This window comes from Suillus clintonianus (genome assembly GCF_016758775.1).
Source record: "Suillus clintonianus strain FC179 chromosome Unknown DEU56scaffold_1, whole genome shotgun sequence".
NCBI classification, from domain to species: Eukaryota; Fungi; Basidiomycota; class Agaricomycetes; order Boletales; family Suillaceae; genus Suillus; species Suillus clintonianus.
This window is the reverse complement of record NW_024539225.1, coordinates 56,651-71,187: the sequence shown is the minus strand read 5'-3', so window position 1 is coordinate 71,187 and position 14,537 is coordinate 56,651. Positions and strand designations below refer to the sequence as shown.

Sequence of the window (14,537 nt, the reverse complement as noted above, 5' to 3'; positions counted from 1 at the left end):
ATCATGAGGATTGGCTTGATTGCGCATACTCATTTGGAGTAGCACTCATTAATGATCAGATGCATATGGTCGCAGCCGCTGGCACATCATACACCCGCAATCTGTATATCAGGCGCGATGTGCAAAACCCTAACTGAACTCCCGCCCTCCTAGTGTTTCTAGATACCATCTCCGCTCAATCTGATGAGCCCCCTATCCCTCGTTCCGAAGCGGTGCAAGCCATGGATGAGAAGATGCGCGAGTATAAGCGCTTTCTAGAAAGTCGTGAGAGACCCACGGATCTCTCGGACAACGACTTTGACACTTTTGTCATGGAGGATAACCTCTGGCGCAGAGAACCACATGGCCGACACCAGCTAGCAGTGAGAGGAGAGCGGCGCTATCGGATCCTCAAGGAGGTGCATGACGATCTTGGGCACAAGGGTATTTATACTGTTCGTACACGCCTCCTCTCGCGCTTCTGGTGGCCAATGATGGTCGACAATGTTAAATGGTACACAAAAACCTGCCACGAGTACCAAGTCCGTCAGAATATTCGCCTGCACATTCCACCCACTGTACCAATCCCGGGCGGTCTGTTCCGCAGAGTACACATAGACTGCATGATGATGCCCAAAGTGAGCAGATTCGATCACATAGTGCATGCGTGCTCACCGCATATCCCGAATGGCGCATGTTGCGCATGGAAACCACAAAAACCCTCAGAGTGTTCATATTTGAGGAGCTCCTTTGCAGATGGGGGCTGATCACCGAGATCGTGACTGACAACGGCCCTCTGTTCAGAGCAGCAGTTGACTTATTAGCGGCGAAATATGGCATTCACCCCATTCACATCACACCTTATAACTCACAAGGTAACAGAATCATCCACCTGGACCTCACGTATTACTTAACTAATTAGCTTGGTATTCCCAGGGGGGAGTGGCAACCTAATTAGCTCGGAATCCATCATTCACATACACTGCCAGTATATAGCTCAATAAATGCTGATATCTATACCTTAGAGAAAATAAATCCCTTCAACCGTGAGACTATATCAGCAGGCTATTGGGTACTGCCGCGAACCCGCCCCATGTACACAGATAAGGCAATACCGTTAGTCATACATGTTAGCCATCATCGGCAATGTCCGCAACCGTTGTGCTCGTCATTGACGACGACGAGCTCGACATCTTACTCAAATTTACTGCTTTTTTTCATTCATGCATGTGGATATGTTCCTGTCACCTATCCCAGCCTCCACAACCATCACAACCATGCAGGAACATTGACATTATTGCCGACCTTGTGTATGACACACCTCATCGGTTGTAGAGGCTATTTCTACTCCATTCCCTCCTTCACTACCCACTACGGATGGCACCTGCTCCCAAACGCTTTAAAGGACTCTCCCGTACTGTCCACATCAAAGAAGGACATCGATATGCGAGGTTCTCAGAACGATACATCAAGCAAAGCAGTTTTGCACTGGAGAGAGAGAATGGTCAGGCTAAATACATGTTGGATATCAGTGGTAAGCCTAACGGTCTCATTGTTGTTTTCTCTGAGCTCAATCTTAGTAGGTCTTGCTACAGAAACACTCAGCGCATTGAGTGAATTGCGCTCAGACCCTCCAATGGATGACACACCATCCGACATTATTACAGAAGACTTTGGTATGGAGTGGGAAACACTTCCCGAGCATTTGCAGGAGAACGAAACCATTGTCTGCGCGATCCGGGACTACACAGACGCTCCGTAAGTCACCCGCACTAATGTCAACTCGTCTTTTCATCTGAAGTATACAGTTGGATTGGCCGTCACTACAAGGATTCGAGAACATGGCGTCGACGACTTCACAATCTTCACGCCAACTGGGCTACGCTCATTCCCTTGCTTGTTGATGCCTACCTCCAGTGGAAATCTTCGATGAACAGGCTTCCTGCACCAATAAGTATGACTTTACTGTCAACACCATTGATATTTTCACTCTTGAAACATCAGCATCTATCTCACAATCTGCAGTTTGTCTTTCACCATCTGTCGCCCTCATGTCTCGTGGCTACATAGGCAACGCTCCCCACCAACCCTCATTCGCTGTCGCTATTCGGACCCTTGAACTCTTCCGTCTTCTTTGGCTTCGCAAGCCCTCGTTGAGTGTAGAAGCATTTGCTAAGGTGATATGTGATACTTATGCGGTACATATGTTCTCTGTTACTTGGAGTCTTTTACTCATGTCTTACAGGTCCCTTACCGAAGATCTAATCGCACCACTCTTTCTAGCACATTCAACACATATCTCACAGTTTTACGTGTGGTCGAGAAGAGAGTCAACACAGCACTCCAACACGACACTCCCAACTGGCGAGTGCAGCATGCATGTCCCCCCTGCTCCTACGTACTGGCAAATGAGCCCCCACTCGAGTTTGGACGTATGTATGTGTTTGACGGGGGCAATTCAGCCAAGCGGATGTTGACGCCTGGTGAACGCCAAGTGGGGGACTTACATGTATTCGAAGACAGCGATTATCTTCTCACCCGTACATTTGTTGACGGTTTTGCAAACGAAGTGCACCCGAGATCGGACCCTGACATTACAAGACCCACCGAAGCTGATGTCATTGCTGAGACAGATGATGACCTGCCGGTGTCCATCTCCTCTCAAGCCATTGCTGCTGAGTGCAGTAAAAACTGGAAGGCCGCTGCATCTGATGAGAAGAAGAGAATGTGGAATATTTTTGATGAAACAGGGATCTTTGTATGTGCCTGTCGCCACAGCTTCATATTATGGTATGCTGACATGGTGCGAAGTGGCGAGCTATAGGTCGCTTCTTTTTGGTTTACAAAAGTCGATGCTTAATAATAGTACACAGTGCGAAATACCCTCTCTCCATCATTGCGAAGGCTCTTGAAGTCCTTGGTGAATGTTCTCTTGGTGCGTATGACATTGGGTGCAGATTTTCATCCACCATAGAATCCAGCAGTCTCGGCCCACTGTTCAAGCAAATGGACTGTCGCATGTGTGTGGATGTATTTCATGGGTTTGCGCATAACTACAAGTGCCAGACGAGGCACCATCCTTGTGGTATCAAAGGTGCAGGTTTGGAAGACTTTGGCATGGCTGAACATATATTCTCAGCGTCCAATGCACTTGCTCCGATAATCCGCTATGCCAGCGCTTACAATCGGCACGTTTCTCTCGACATGTTTTTTAAACAGTGGGACACTGAAAAGTATATGAATCTCGCCACAATGATCTTCAATAACTACCATCAGGCCCTCCATATAATCACACATGAAACTGTTATGTTAGCTGAGGCCATGGTGTCGCTTGGTATTGTGGAGGGAGACTTTGCACTGTGGCAAGAGGAAGAAGTTCGGTACTTCAGTACACTTGGGCAGGAGCCGGAGTACGATGTCCATGCCATGGTATATGTCGAACTCCTCCAATCGCTTCGCGATTTGGAGTACGTGCTATTTTGTTTATATTTCTTCTCACCACTAATTTTATTTATAGATGTTGATCGTCTACCGCATCATCTCTCTTTATCTCCAGCGTGCCTACCAACTATCAGTTCCAGCCCTCTCGAGACTCGTACGCAGCTGAATTGGCTCACACTCACAAACTCGAGACTCAACGGCGCTACACCGCCGAGAAGCTTGATACAGTGCAGCGTGAAGTTCTTGCGATGGAGGTTTAGATGGGCATACACCGACGCTGGGAACCCTCTTCACCAGAATATCAAGCTGCTATGAAGTGCATGACAACACGGGAATATCACCGCACTCTAGACAGTCTGCAATGGCTTGTGGTGCAATGACTGTTTGAAGTACAGCGACTCAATGTCGCACAAACAGGTAAGTTGTAGCATGATTTACAAACTCTTTATTAACATAATCTACAGCGTATAAAATGTGGACCCAAATCTCGAAGTCCCTTCAAACACATTGTCAAGCTATCCAAAACGCCATCAAGAAATACAACGAGGCTGCTGTGAAGTTGGAACCTCCATGACCTACACTTGAATGGTCCAAAGTCTCACACTACCAGTTCCTTGACGAATTCACTCTCCTGCGCAACACACATCAAGATATTCGTGATAAACCATGGGCAAAGCCAGCTATATGTGAGACCATGCGCCAACACCAACGCATTCAACGAGCGCACGAAGAAGTTCTCCGCTGCAATGTAGAAATCCGAAGACTCCATTCTGCCATCCTGGATGAACAGCGCCACTTCAAAAAGGTTATCAGGGAGTTGGAGGCGGCTGCAGGATCACCTTTGCTTGTAGCAGTGCAGGAGGCTGCTAAGATCCGCACTCTTGTTAATCATCAACTTCTCATATGCATCACTCAAGTCTATTCTCTTCCTGGTTTCACCGGAAACCCCTCCCCTGGCATCAGAGAAGGTGCGGTTGCAGAGGAGGACCCTGTGAATGATGACCTTGAACCTCATGACGAGTTGAATGAACCTCACAGCGATAATGAAGCTGATGCATTGGAGGAGGATGACCTCTGCACAGATATAGGAACTGTTGTAGAATATATCTCAGACTTAGCTCGTACTTCGACATGATTATTTTACGGACATTTGAATTCAATGAATGCGCATCAGTTTATGTGGCCAAGATTTGGGTGTGTGTGTCTTTGAATTCAATGAATGCGCATCAGTTGTTGCAAAGTCATGTGGCCAAGATTTGGGTGTGTGTCTATGCGTTGAATCAATTACTAATTGATCAGCGTCAATCAGCATTCATAATACATATCACCATCTCTCTCAAATCTCTCTTGCAAACTTTCCATATTTCACTAACTATAGATTCTCAAATCTTTCTTGTGCACTTGCAGAGCTCTATGTGGGTGATAATCGGAGGAAGGGCACCAGGGATCTATGACGAACGGTGGGCTTTTCTTGTGAATCAACATTTCACACACCGACTGACAAGGCCGTTCATCACCTGCGGGTTTAGAAGCCCGTCTTTTCCAATTCCCATCAAGACGGACGTTGAGAAGGAAGCAGACACCATCTATTCATGCCTTCAGCCCATCGCAAGCCAGCTTAACGACTCAACAACACCAATCCACGCCGCTCGTGCATACTATCTGTCTGAGAGCGTTTGAGAACTTTTTCTTGGTCAGACGAGAAAGTTTTACGCTGTTGTGGTGGGCCATGAATCTGGTATCTATTTTACTTGGTAAGTTTCAACACATCTACCCTATTCCTTCTAATCTTTGTTTTTAAGGGCTGAATGTCAACTCGCGGTCAACGGCTTTTCCAAACCTGTCTACAAGAAACTCGCTTCATTCTCAGAAGCTTTAGAATGGTTCATCACAAAGGGGCACCGTGTGGGCAATGCCACTAATCAATGTTCTCGCAAGTCCACACCAATCGCCCAAAGGGGGGCAACTTTGAATTCCGGTAAGCTTGTACTTCGATTGGACGCTTCATATTGCTCACCATCCAAGCTCTCATAGCTACGTTTGACACAACTGACGTACCACAGCTGCAAAACTTGACACTCAACGTCATGACGGGTGAGTTCATACTACTTTGATTTTCGAGCTAAAACACAATTATTAACAAACACTTCGCCCTAGATACCCATCCCGTGTCTACAGTGCATGTCCAGATGCCTTCACACTCCTGCATGGGTGCCACAACAATGGAGCAAGTCCAGACGCCTTCACGCTCTCGCACGGGTGCTGCAACAATGGAGCAAGTCCAGACGCCTTCACGCTCTTGCACGGGTGCTGCTCGTGCTTGGCGAGTACCAGGGCAGGGACAAAGTCAACAGCCAGGTCATCGGCAAGTCTACTAATATGTACGAGAGATTTCGGGCATCCAAGACAGTTCAATCCCTCATCCAATGCTCCTTATCCTCCAGTAGTTCCTCCTTATCTTTGGGGATCATGCGAGTCAAGGTGTCGAGATGATCGCGAAGAGCGGTCCAGTCACAGTCAAGCACATCGGCCTCAGTTTCAATGGGCTCCTGAGGAGGAAGCTCAGCAGCAGAGGGCGCAGGCGATGATGGCGGGGTGTTGAAAAGGTCTTCAGCGGAGAAAGGTGCCATAGCAGGCAGAAGAATCAAGTTGAAAAGGCAAGATCTAACACATAGTGGAGATGGATAAAAAGAAGAAGAAGCAAATGGACATGTCCAAATTTCAAGCACCAAATTCCTGATTTGGACAACAATACCACGACACATCACTGCACGTGACACATTGCTTTCCGGCGCCGGCTCATCCACATCGGCCATTACCAAACCCCACATGTCATTTTTACAGAATTTTCACTAAGTCCATTCCACGTCTGGAGGACTGACTGTGGACAGTCAGTTTAAGAGTACCCCGCAGGTGTAGAGAGTGATATCTCTACAGGCTCGTATCCCCCTATTTCTACATCAACCTCATCACTATCCATAGGTAGGCGCTGTGTTAGGGGGTGTGGGCCAGGGGTCTTACCTGGTTCTCGAGGCCTTAGATACATACAGCCAGTGCATGTCCAGTAGCTAGTCTTTGCCTATGCCATCAGTCTGCTCCTCCTGCTTGGTCTGAGCCCATCTGCCCCCAGTCAGATGCCACCCTTCCAGCGCAGCCCTATAGACACCCGCACGGCACACGTAATCACCTGCGCTCTTGCGCACTATATGCACGGCTTGTGCACATAGCCACTTACCAGCGCCCTACTCGGATTACCCTCCCTTGTCATGTCCTGTCTGTCCGGCTCCATTGGTGCATATTTTCACTGTTATATCTATTGCTGACAACATCCAGGGTCCTTTACATATAGCCTTACCACATATCCGCTTCCTTATGCGCTTCTGCGCAGCCTATCTGCTTCCCTTATGCTTCTGCACCCTGAGAGCGCGCATAGCTACCTACATATCTAGAGGACTTAGAGGATTTTCGGAGTTCGCATCTCTATTTCCTCACCCACACCATATATTAAATGGAACAAAGGGAACAAGTTAAATGAAAAGGAAATGAATAGACTAATGGAAGGATCAGAATGAACCCGGACATTAACTGTCAGAAGGATCTGAGCATATAGGGGCAGCAAGAAGCATATACAAATGGGGACTCGGGGAAATGAATTCTAGAATGGACCCGAGGAACCAGATGGACCGGACTGGATGAGAAGGTTCAGGTATGGGATATGACAGTATCCAACCTCTGTCTACTAATAAAGGGTTGTTTTAAGTGCTTGTGAGTGTCAGAAACACTGGACTTACTTCACTGTTGTTGTGGTGGGTTCTTCTAGTTCCTGGTAGATCACCACCTCATCTCCCACATGACTGACAGAAAATCCTTCCTCGCCAGGAGGAGGAATCATGGAGTCGATGTCCATGGAGTAAGGAGAGAAGTCATCTGATAGTGTGGGTGGCGATGAATTGGGGCCGCATTGCTGGGTTTCAGAGGTCAATAATCGCTCACGCTCTGTCAAAGGGAGTTCTACAGTACTATCAATGGAAGTAAATTAGATGACAAAATTAGAGAGATGAACTTACTCTTGAGGAGGGAAGCACAAAGTTCATGGGCATCATCTTGGCATTGGCAAAGTACTCCTGTACACAAAGTCCTGGTCCTTTTGCCGCCCACATGGACAGAGCATTTCCGTTGGAGTGGGCCATGGGGGGACGAGCCATGGGACTCAGACCAAGCAGAAGGAGCAGACTAATGGAATGGGCAAAGACTAGCTACTGGACATGCACTGGCTATGTGTATCTAAGTGCCTTGAGGACCAGGTAAGACCCCTGGCACCCCTGGAAGACCCCTGGCCGAGCCCCTAGCCAAACCTCCTAACACACTGTGATAAACCGCCCACAGCATTGAGTGTCATGGGGGACACATAGGAGGGAAGATAGGCAGCTTGGAGGTGAGGGTGCATGGTGGAATGTCGAAGATAGGATGATTCTCATGCACTCTGTTGATTTTTGGTTGACATACCTGTATGCACAGAGTACGAACCTAGGAGCCTTGTAAAGGAACACTTATAGGTAGTCTTATGATGTCCTGTAGTGAGATATATATTTGTAAAATAAAATAAAATAAAACACACCTTATACAAGCTCATCATCAATGATGATGAGTGCGAGTGTGGCGGCATTGTGCAAAGTTGTGCGCTATGATATTATTCAAAAGGTGATGACACAAACAGTGGGAAAAAGACTGTAGAGTAAATTATTCTAAGTACAAGGAAACTGCCAGTGCTCCATAGGAAGGTACAAAGGCTTTATTAAGTGGCCAGAACATTATGGTAAGGTCACCTTACTAACTAGGATATGTGGGAAGTATGGGTGCATAATGTGGGCTGTCTGCAAGGTACTGTTATAATTAAAAATGCGGTGTTGGCCTCAAGTTCAATGGCACAGCCTCAAACCTCATGCATCATATGTGGCTTTTGCTAAAGGCCAAAGGGACAACTCCATACTCCATATCATCACAACTTCATATAATTAAAAACACAGTGTTCAATGACACAGCCTCAAACCTCATGCATCATGCATGGCTTTTGCTACAGGCGCTGAAGGTACAACTCCATACTCCATACCATCACAACTCCATACTGTCCTCATTTGCTGGAACCCTATCATCCAACATGCCTTCTCAAACTGTTTGGGTCAGAGAATGGCACCCATAATAGTATCTTGTCAACTTACTGGAATCAATACTGTTGATGCAGCATGTTCATGGTATGGTTACTACGGTACAAAGTAAGTGGTGTGATCAATTTAAAGTTGAGGAAGCCTTACATATAACTTTCAGAATAATTCGCCATATTGAAAATTTGCACACTAGGCTGCCATTGTACCCTGCCATGGTGCACACTTCCAAGAAACCCAAGTCATGATTTGAGTGTTTCATTCAACCATCCTTCACGTCAACACTGGCAGTCCAGCAAATGCAGAAATATGCATTCACTGATGAGTATACTACACTATAAACAGGTTATCTTTTACTTGAGGCCACACTCAAGAGTAAGCCATCTGCTAGTGGTTCACTATATATATTGCATATCATTCAGGATTGGCCAGACTATGACAACTGGGACGAAGTTCCTCCATGTTATGATCCTCCAGATATTCTTCCAAATAAGCACAAAGAGCATCCCACAGTAAGTGATGTGTAGAAATATGAATGATTTATAGTATACTCACAAATTTTTGTAGGATAATCCATTTCTGGTTTGGCTCCTCCAATGCCAATCCTTCTTTGATGAAACCATTTTCTTGGAGGGCCATGTTCATGAAGCCCAGTGAACGCCCTGCTACTGCGGCAATGATAGACTCAAGTACCGCTGTAGCGACTGCTTTGGAATGGAGATGTCCTATCAGTATTGTGTTGTCAACCACCATTAATACAGCCCATTGCATACTATTGAGGTATGTGTTGCCTAGATATACAATCTATATAGTACCAACCCTACACAGGAGTGGAACAGTTCATTTTTTTAACACATCAAACTCAAGATTTTTGGTTTGTGCATACAATTAGGCCATACTCCCAGTAACCACTATTACAACCCATGTTCCTCAATGGGCAATGATTTTGTCATCATTGGCATTAATGGAATCCATGAAATTAGATGAGATTTTTGTGACTGCAAGACTACACAAGTGCGCTACAAACAGTTATTATGAGTGTGATGATATCCAGCAACTACAATAGACTTGCACAAACAGGTGCTACATTCAATGTGCTTGAGCACTTCCACTTTCTCTCATACGAGTCTAAAATTTCCACCTACAAATTTTTGCATGGTTTAGCCAGGCACACTAACCATAGTGGATTGTCACCCATCAGGGTATGTCTCAAATTTAAATGCTAACATAATGGTACTCAAACTTGGGCTGTACAGGATCATTATTCTGCATTTATGCAGATTGTCTATGAATAGTGGCACCTTCAACAACCCAGGCACAGTGGGTGAGGTCATGACTCTAGTAGCATTGCAGAAAAAAAGCCAGTGAGCTTGCAGGTGATGTATCCAGCATGCCCATATCCAGGCAAAAACTTACCCAGCAGTTGGGAGAATTTGCCCCCAGGAATAGGGTAAGTCCGGATTTGATGGTTGAATGAGGATATTTAGCTCACCCTGGTTGACAAATGGTTGTATGCCCTTTTCCTTACATGTGAAGTCCCTTTTCATGGTTTCCAGATTCATTCTATGTTATTTGATCACTATCAGATTACTGATAAAGCCTGTAATCTCTTCATTGTTGATGACTTGCCTGATCTCAGAACTCCAGTTGCAAAGCAATGAGACAAAGGTAGTCAAGAGTCTCTTGTTTTTCCATAAGCTCTTACTTGACCATTTTGATTTTATCTTAGAGTTATTTGGCCTAGCATGATCTTACCTACTTCAATGGTTTTAACCACCTCTGTGATCATGTTACTAGTTGACTTTATGTGGTCAAATGGACCACTGTTGTAGTAGGGGGCTCGAGCATTAGAGTTCACCTTAGGGGTCTTTCCTAGTTAGGTCTTGGGGTTCTGGAGGTCTTGGACCCTGTTGGCAGAGCATTTAGTAGCGGTTTCTCATGAATAAACACATCATCATCCCATCAGCCAGTTGCTCCAAGTGTCGAGGCTACGCCTCTCCACCGTGCATGTTGGCACCCTTGTCACAAATTGCTTTGTGTAGTTCACATGCTGTCACTGTGGTATCACGGTGTGAGAAAGTAATCTTGAGTAGTCTGTAGAAAGAGACTACCGATCCGGATGAGTGCGAGTGTGTTTGCTCGTCCCAAGGGGATTGCTACTGAAAGATACTCTCCACGATAAAGTGAAGGAATCAAGCCTGCGGGCTTATGATCTATACGATCTGCTATGGATGTGGGACAGGTGGTCTGAATGCAGATGGGATCTGGTGCGAGGACGGATAACTCTGGGGTGGATGCCTAGCGGTATGGCTACGGATCCACGAGGTTTCGAGGTGTCAAGGTGTCAAGGTGTCAAGGTCTTGATGTAACAAGTTACCAGTAGTAAACCGCAATACAGTTAAGGAACACAAAGTACGGAAGACTGAGAATGCAAGGGTCTGTGCTGAGATCCGTGAGGCAGAAGACTTAAGGGGACTGTAGATCACTCGAATTTAGACACTGAGTCCAAGGGAGTAGAAGGACGTGTATTGCCAGAGATTCAGCGCGACTATTGAACATGATCCATAAGAACTCAGAACATCCTAAATGTAACGGTAAGTACAGGCGAGTCCGCAGCAGAGTAGTATGTAAATGATGACAAGCAGCCTCATGTATGGGAACACATATGTAATACAGACTGAGGATGATCAGGATGACAGAAGAAGATAAATGACGCACCAATGGAGATGGACAGGCAGGACATGAATGGACGGAATCTGAGAGATCCTGGTGATATCCACTACAGAAAGTGTATCTGCCAGGTGCAGGATGGGACAGATACCGACAGATACGAGCGGATGACCATGGAAATGGTATCTGACCAGGTGAGCACCAAATGATGGATAATTGTCCATTGTGAGGCCACAAAACGGATGGTTCCTACAACGGTAAGTAGTGTACATACATTAAATTCAGATGGGTGCAACACTCACATGCTGAAACCTTTTTGTAAACCTTCTTGTTTTTGAAATTAGTTCAGCTATGCTTCATCAATTTCAGTGCAACATCTTGTTTAGCTTCTGTAAATGCACTGATGCTCAATGAGAGGGTAAGGAAATAATCCAGGTGCATGGACCGTCACTTAGTAGGAGATTTAGATGTGTCAGTCTTGATCTCTTTGGAAAACGATGTGAGCACAGCGGACAGATATGCACAGAGTGACACATAAAATATGACTACTAGTTCTAAGGGCCAACCTCCAGAAGAAAGCTTCTATAATGCTAAGCCTGTCTGTTGATACAAGTGAAGTTGATGGACAACAAGCCAGAATGCATCAATGCATTTTTCAGGAATCCTAATCTAAGTACATTGGATGTTGGTATTCATATGAACTTGAAATATTTACCTTTTCATCTGTATTGCCCACTAACAATATAGCAATATTATCCTTAACAACAATGGACACACTGTAAAGTAGAATACCATTGCTGACAATTACAGGCCATGGTTTGATGTCCAATATGATGGAGAATAATGATAAGGATGACATTGCTGCTAAATGGTAGGACTCAGTCTTTGAGTGAATAGATGACATTGATTAATGGCTGCTGGTCATACTCAACATTCATCAGCAATGTAATCACTGATGAGTCACACAAATATCTCATGGTTAGAGCATCTATCTTCCCATCACCATCACCATTCCAAAATAATGCTCTCATGTAATCATTTGAGGATGAAATTCTTGCTGGGTCACCTGATCTTGAGGTCATGGATGACACTCAGGCCATGCAACAACCACCAGAAGCTAGTCCCAGCATCACAAAGGCACTTTAGCATCAAATGCATATGAAACAACTCACCCTGCAGCAGAGCCAACATCATATCATTCTCATTGCTATCACACTCAGGTGCAATCTGTAGATTTTATGCACAGATAAAGCATTTGTGTTGGTCATAGCCAATACACCCCACCAAAGGCACATTCACTTATAGGCCCATATGTACCGCTCACTCTAATTCAGAATAGAGATGCAAACATTATAAATACCAATGAAGTTGTCTCAACCCAGGATTTGTGCTATTCTGTTGTTGACATAGTCAAGGATGCAATTATTATATGTCATTACTATCTACTGCCAATAAATGAATTGCATTAACATGTTTGTAGTGCTGTATCAATTGTCATAATATCGGGTCAGTATGAGTCATCGTTTTCTATCTCACGTAGTAGAGATGCAGACAAGATCTTGGATGATTTATCTATTCAGTGAGTGTTTCCTGATCTTTCCACAAAATATAGTAACATTTAGCACTGGTTCTTGTAGCTGAACACTGTAACTGGTACATGGGCTCTATTTCTTGCCAGAACAACATTTTTTCAACATCATGAGCAGCTGGTTGGCAATTGAGTCCACATCTTTTTATGTCTTCTTCTTTGTAGCATTCATTTTCTGATGAACTGTCATATCCCTCGTTCCTGAACCTTATTTCTGATCCAATCTAACGGCCCGTCCCTTATCTTGATCATGCTTCTTTCTCCATCTGTATAGTCCCTTTGTCTTAACCCCTAGATGCCGGGTCCGCTTGACAGTTAATATCTGTTTCCATTCCAGATCATAATCCCTATGCCCATATCCACTCAACTCTTCATCTCCATTCCATTTCTCGATTGTTCCTGTGGAATTTTCCTTATACCTGTCAGTTTAGCCTTTCCATATGTTCCTCTCCTTGATCCAGATCCCCACTTACTCCATCCCATCGCACATGTCTATAGTATATAATACCTTGTGTACTCGTAGTAGTTTCCTTAGTTTGAATATCATCTTAGACTCTGCCCATTCCCGTCCTCCGTCCCTTTGCATGTCTAGGGAATTGACTTCCCATAAGACTATACATCCGGCTCTACCCTCAGGTAGTCTACCTCCATCTGTGTCTACTGTAGATCCATCTATAGTAGTACATCTCTGTTTCCCGACACCCGGCTAAGCTAACCCACCGGTCCAGACCCCATAAACCTACCATCCGAAGTTAAGGGCAAGTACTTGGGTAAGGGGCGCAGCGCACAAGCTGAAGCCAAGCCCTCCAGATCTGCCTTTCAAGCACGGTCTTAACATGAACGCACATATGGCTATAAATTGTAGTCATGATATCCCTAGTTTAAATAGTAAATATAGTTTAATTATAGTCAGCCTCCGCTGGATTTCAGAATAAATGATGACATAAAATATCAATGGACTGGATCCATATGTCCAGTAAGAGCTCAAGTCAGCTAATTGTAATCTAAACATAGCAGAGTTAAATACCTAATATGTCTGTGAATTGTAGGCTCTGACCCAATGGAGTGTTTGAGTATATGTCACTACTGCTTAGTAGGTAGTAAGTATTGGCAGCCCTTTTATTGACACTCTATAAACTGTTAATAGTATTTAATTTATTAGAGTTCCAGTGCCCTGCAAATTTCCCTAATTTGCTAAGTTGTATCAGTGCTTCTTCCCTCATAAAATAACCTCCTAGCATCATAGATTGTAGATATGATAAGTAAGAGTCCAAAAAATCAATATAACTAGGAGAAGTTGAGTTAAAGATGACTGTGTGGGGAGAAATACAAGATAGGTGAATATTTGCCTGGCATATATTAAAACTATATGCAAAAGGATAAATTCAAAGGGCTTGACTTAGCTTATGTACTATATGTCTTAACCAAGGTGGATATTTTAAAGAACATACTGTGCTTATATTTTGTGTTGCTCTGATTGATACACACTCTTGTTAGGCTTAGTCAACCACTCATGAACTGTGATCATATTAATAACTCAATTTTTTAGGAAGCGCTACCTGTTATTAAGACGATCCTCACATGCACACGTAATCTGGCACCTTTAGTTCCTTTGCCGTTTTTCCTGGGGGCATTAGATATCCTCCTAGGTATATGGGGGGCGTGTGAGCAGCTTTCAGTAAGTTATTCTATGGCTA

The 14,537-nt window shown here is 44.7% G+C and overlaps 3 protein-coding genes across 3 annotated transcripts; 2 read left to right on the top strand and 1 right to left on the bottom strand.

Annotated features, from left to right (window-relative positions):
• Positions 1 to 221: 221 nt before the first annotated feature.
• On the top strand, positions 222 to 5,798 carry DEU56DRAFT_905664 (uncharacterized protein; the record flags this gene model as incomplete). The annotated part of the gene is made up of 17 exons (XM_041356744.1): positions 222 to 617; positions 1,315 to 1,513; positions 1,563 to 1,737; positions 1,788 to 1,933; positions 1,984 to 2,177; positions 2,225 to 2,737; positions 2,791 to 2,914; positions 2,954 to 3,446; positions 3,536 to 3,674; positions 3,816 to 3,837; positions 3,885 to 3,973; positions 4,031 to 4,541; positions 4,595 to 4,614; positions 5,119 to 5,174; positions 5,223 to 5,398; positions 5,455 to 5,514; positions 5,578 to 5,798. 17 exons carry the CDS (start codon positions 222 to 224, stop codon positions 5,796 to 5,798), a joined length of 3,534 nt encoding a protein of 1,177 aa, XP_041215438.1.
• A 33-nt stretch (positions 5,799 to 5,831) lies between these two features.
• On the bottom strand, positions 5,832 to 7,625 carry DEU56DRAFT_905663 (uncharacterized protein; the record flags this gene model as incomplete). The annotated part of the gene is made up of 3 exons (XM_041356743.1): positions 5,832 to 6,084; positions 7,212 to 7,384; positions 7,488 to 7,625. The coding sequence occupies 3 exons, from the start codon at positions 7,623 to 7,625 to the stop codon at positions 5,832 to 5,834; spliced, it is 564 nt and encodes a 187-aa protein (XP_041215437.1).
• Positions 7,626 to 8,903: 1,278 nt separating this feature from the next.
• On the top strand, positions 8,904 to 9,239 carry DEU56DRAFT_905662 (uncharacterized protein; the record flags this gene model as incomplete). Its single annotated transcript, XM_041356742.1, has 3 exons — positions 8,904 to 8,957; positions 9,005 to 9,094; positions 9,150 to 9,239. The coding sequence occupies 3 exons, from the start codon at positions 8,904 to 8,906 to the stop codon at positions 9,237 to 9,239; spliced, it is 234 nt and encodes a 77-aa protein (XP_041215436.1).
• Positions 9,240 to 14,537: the final 5,298 nt, after the last annotated feature.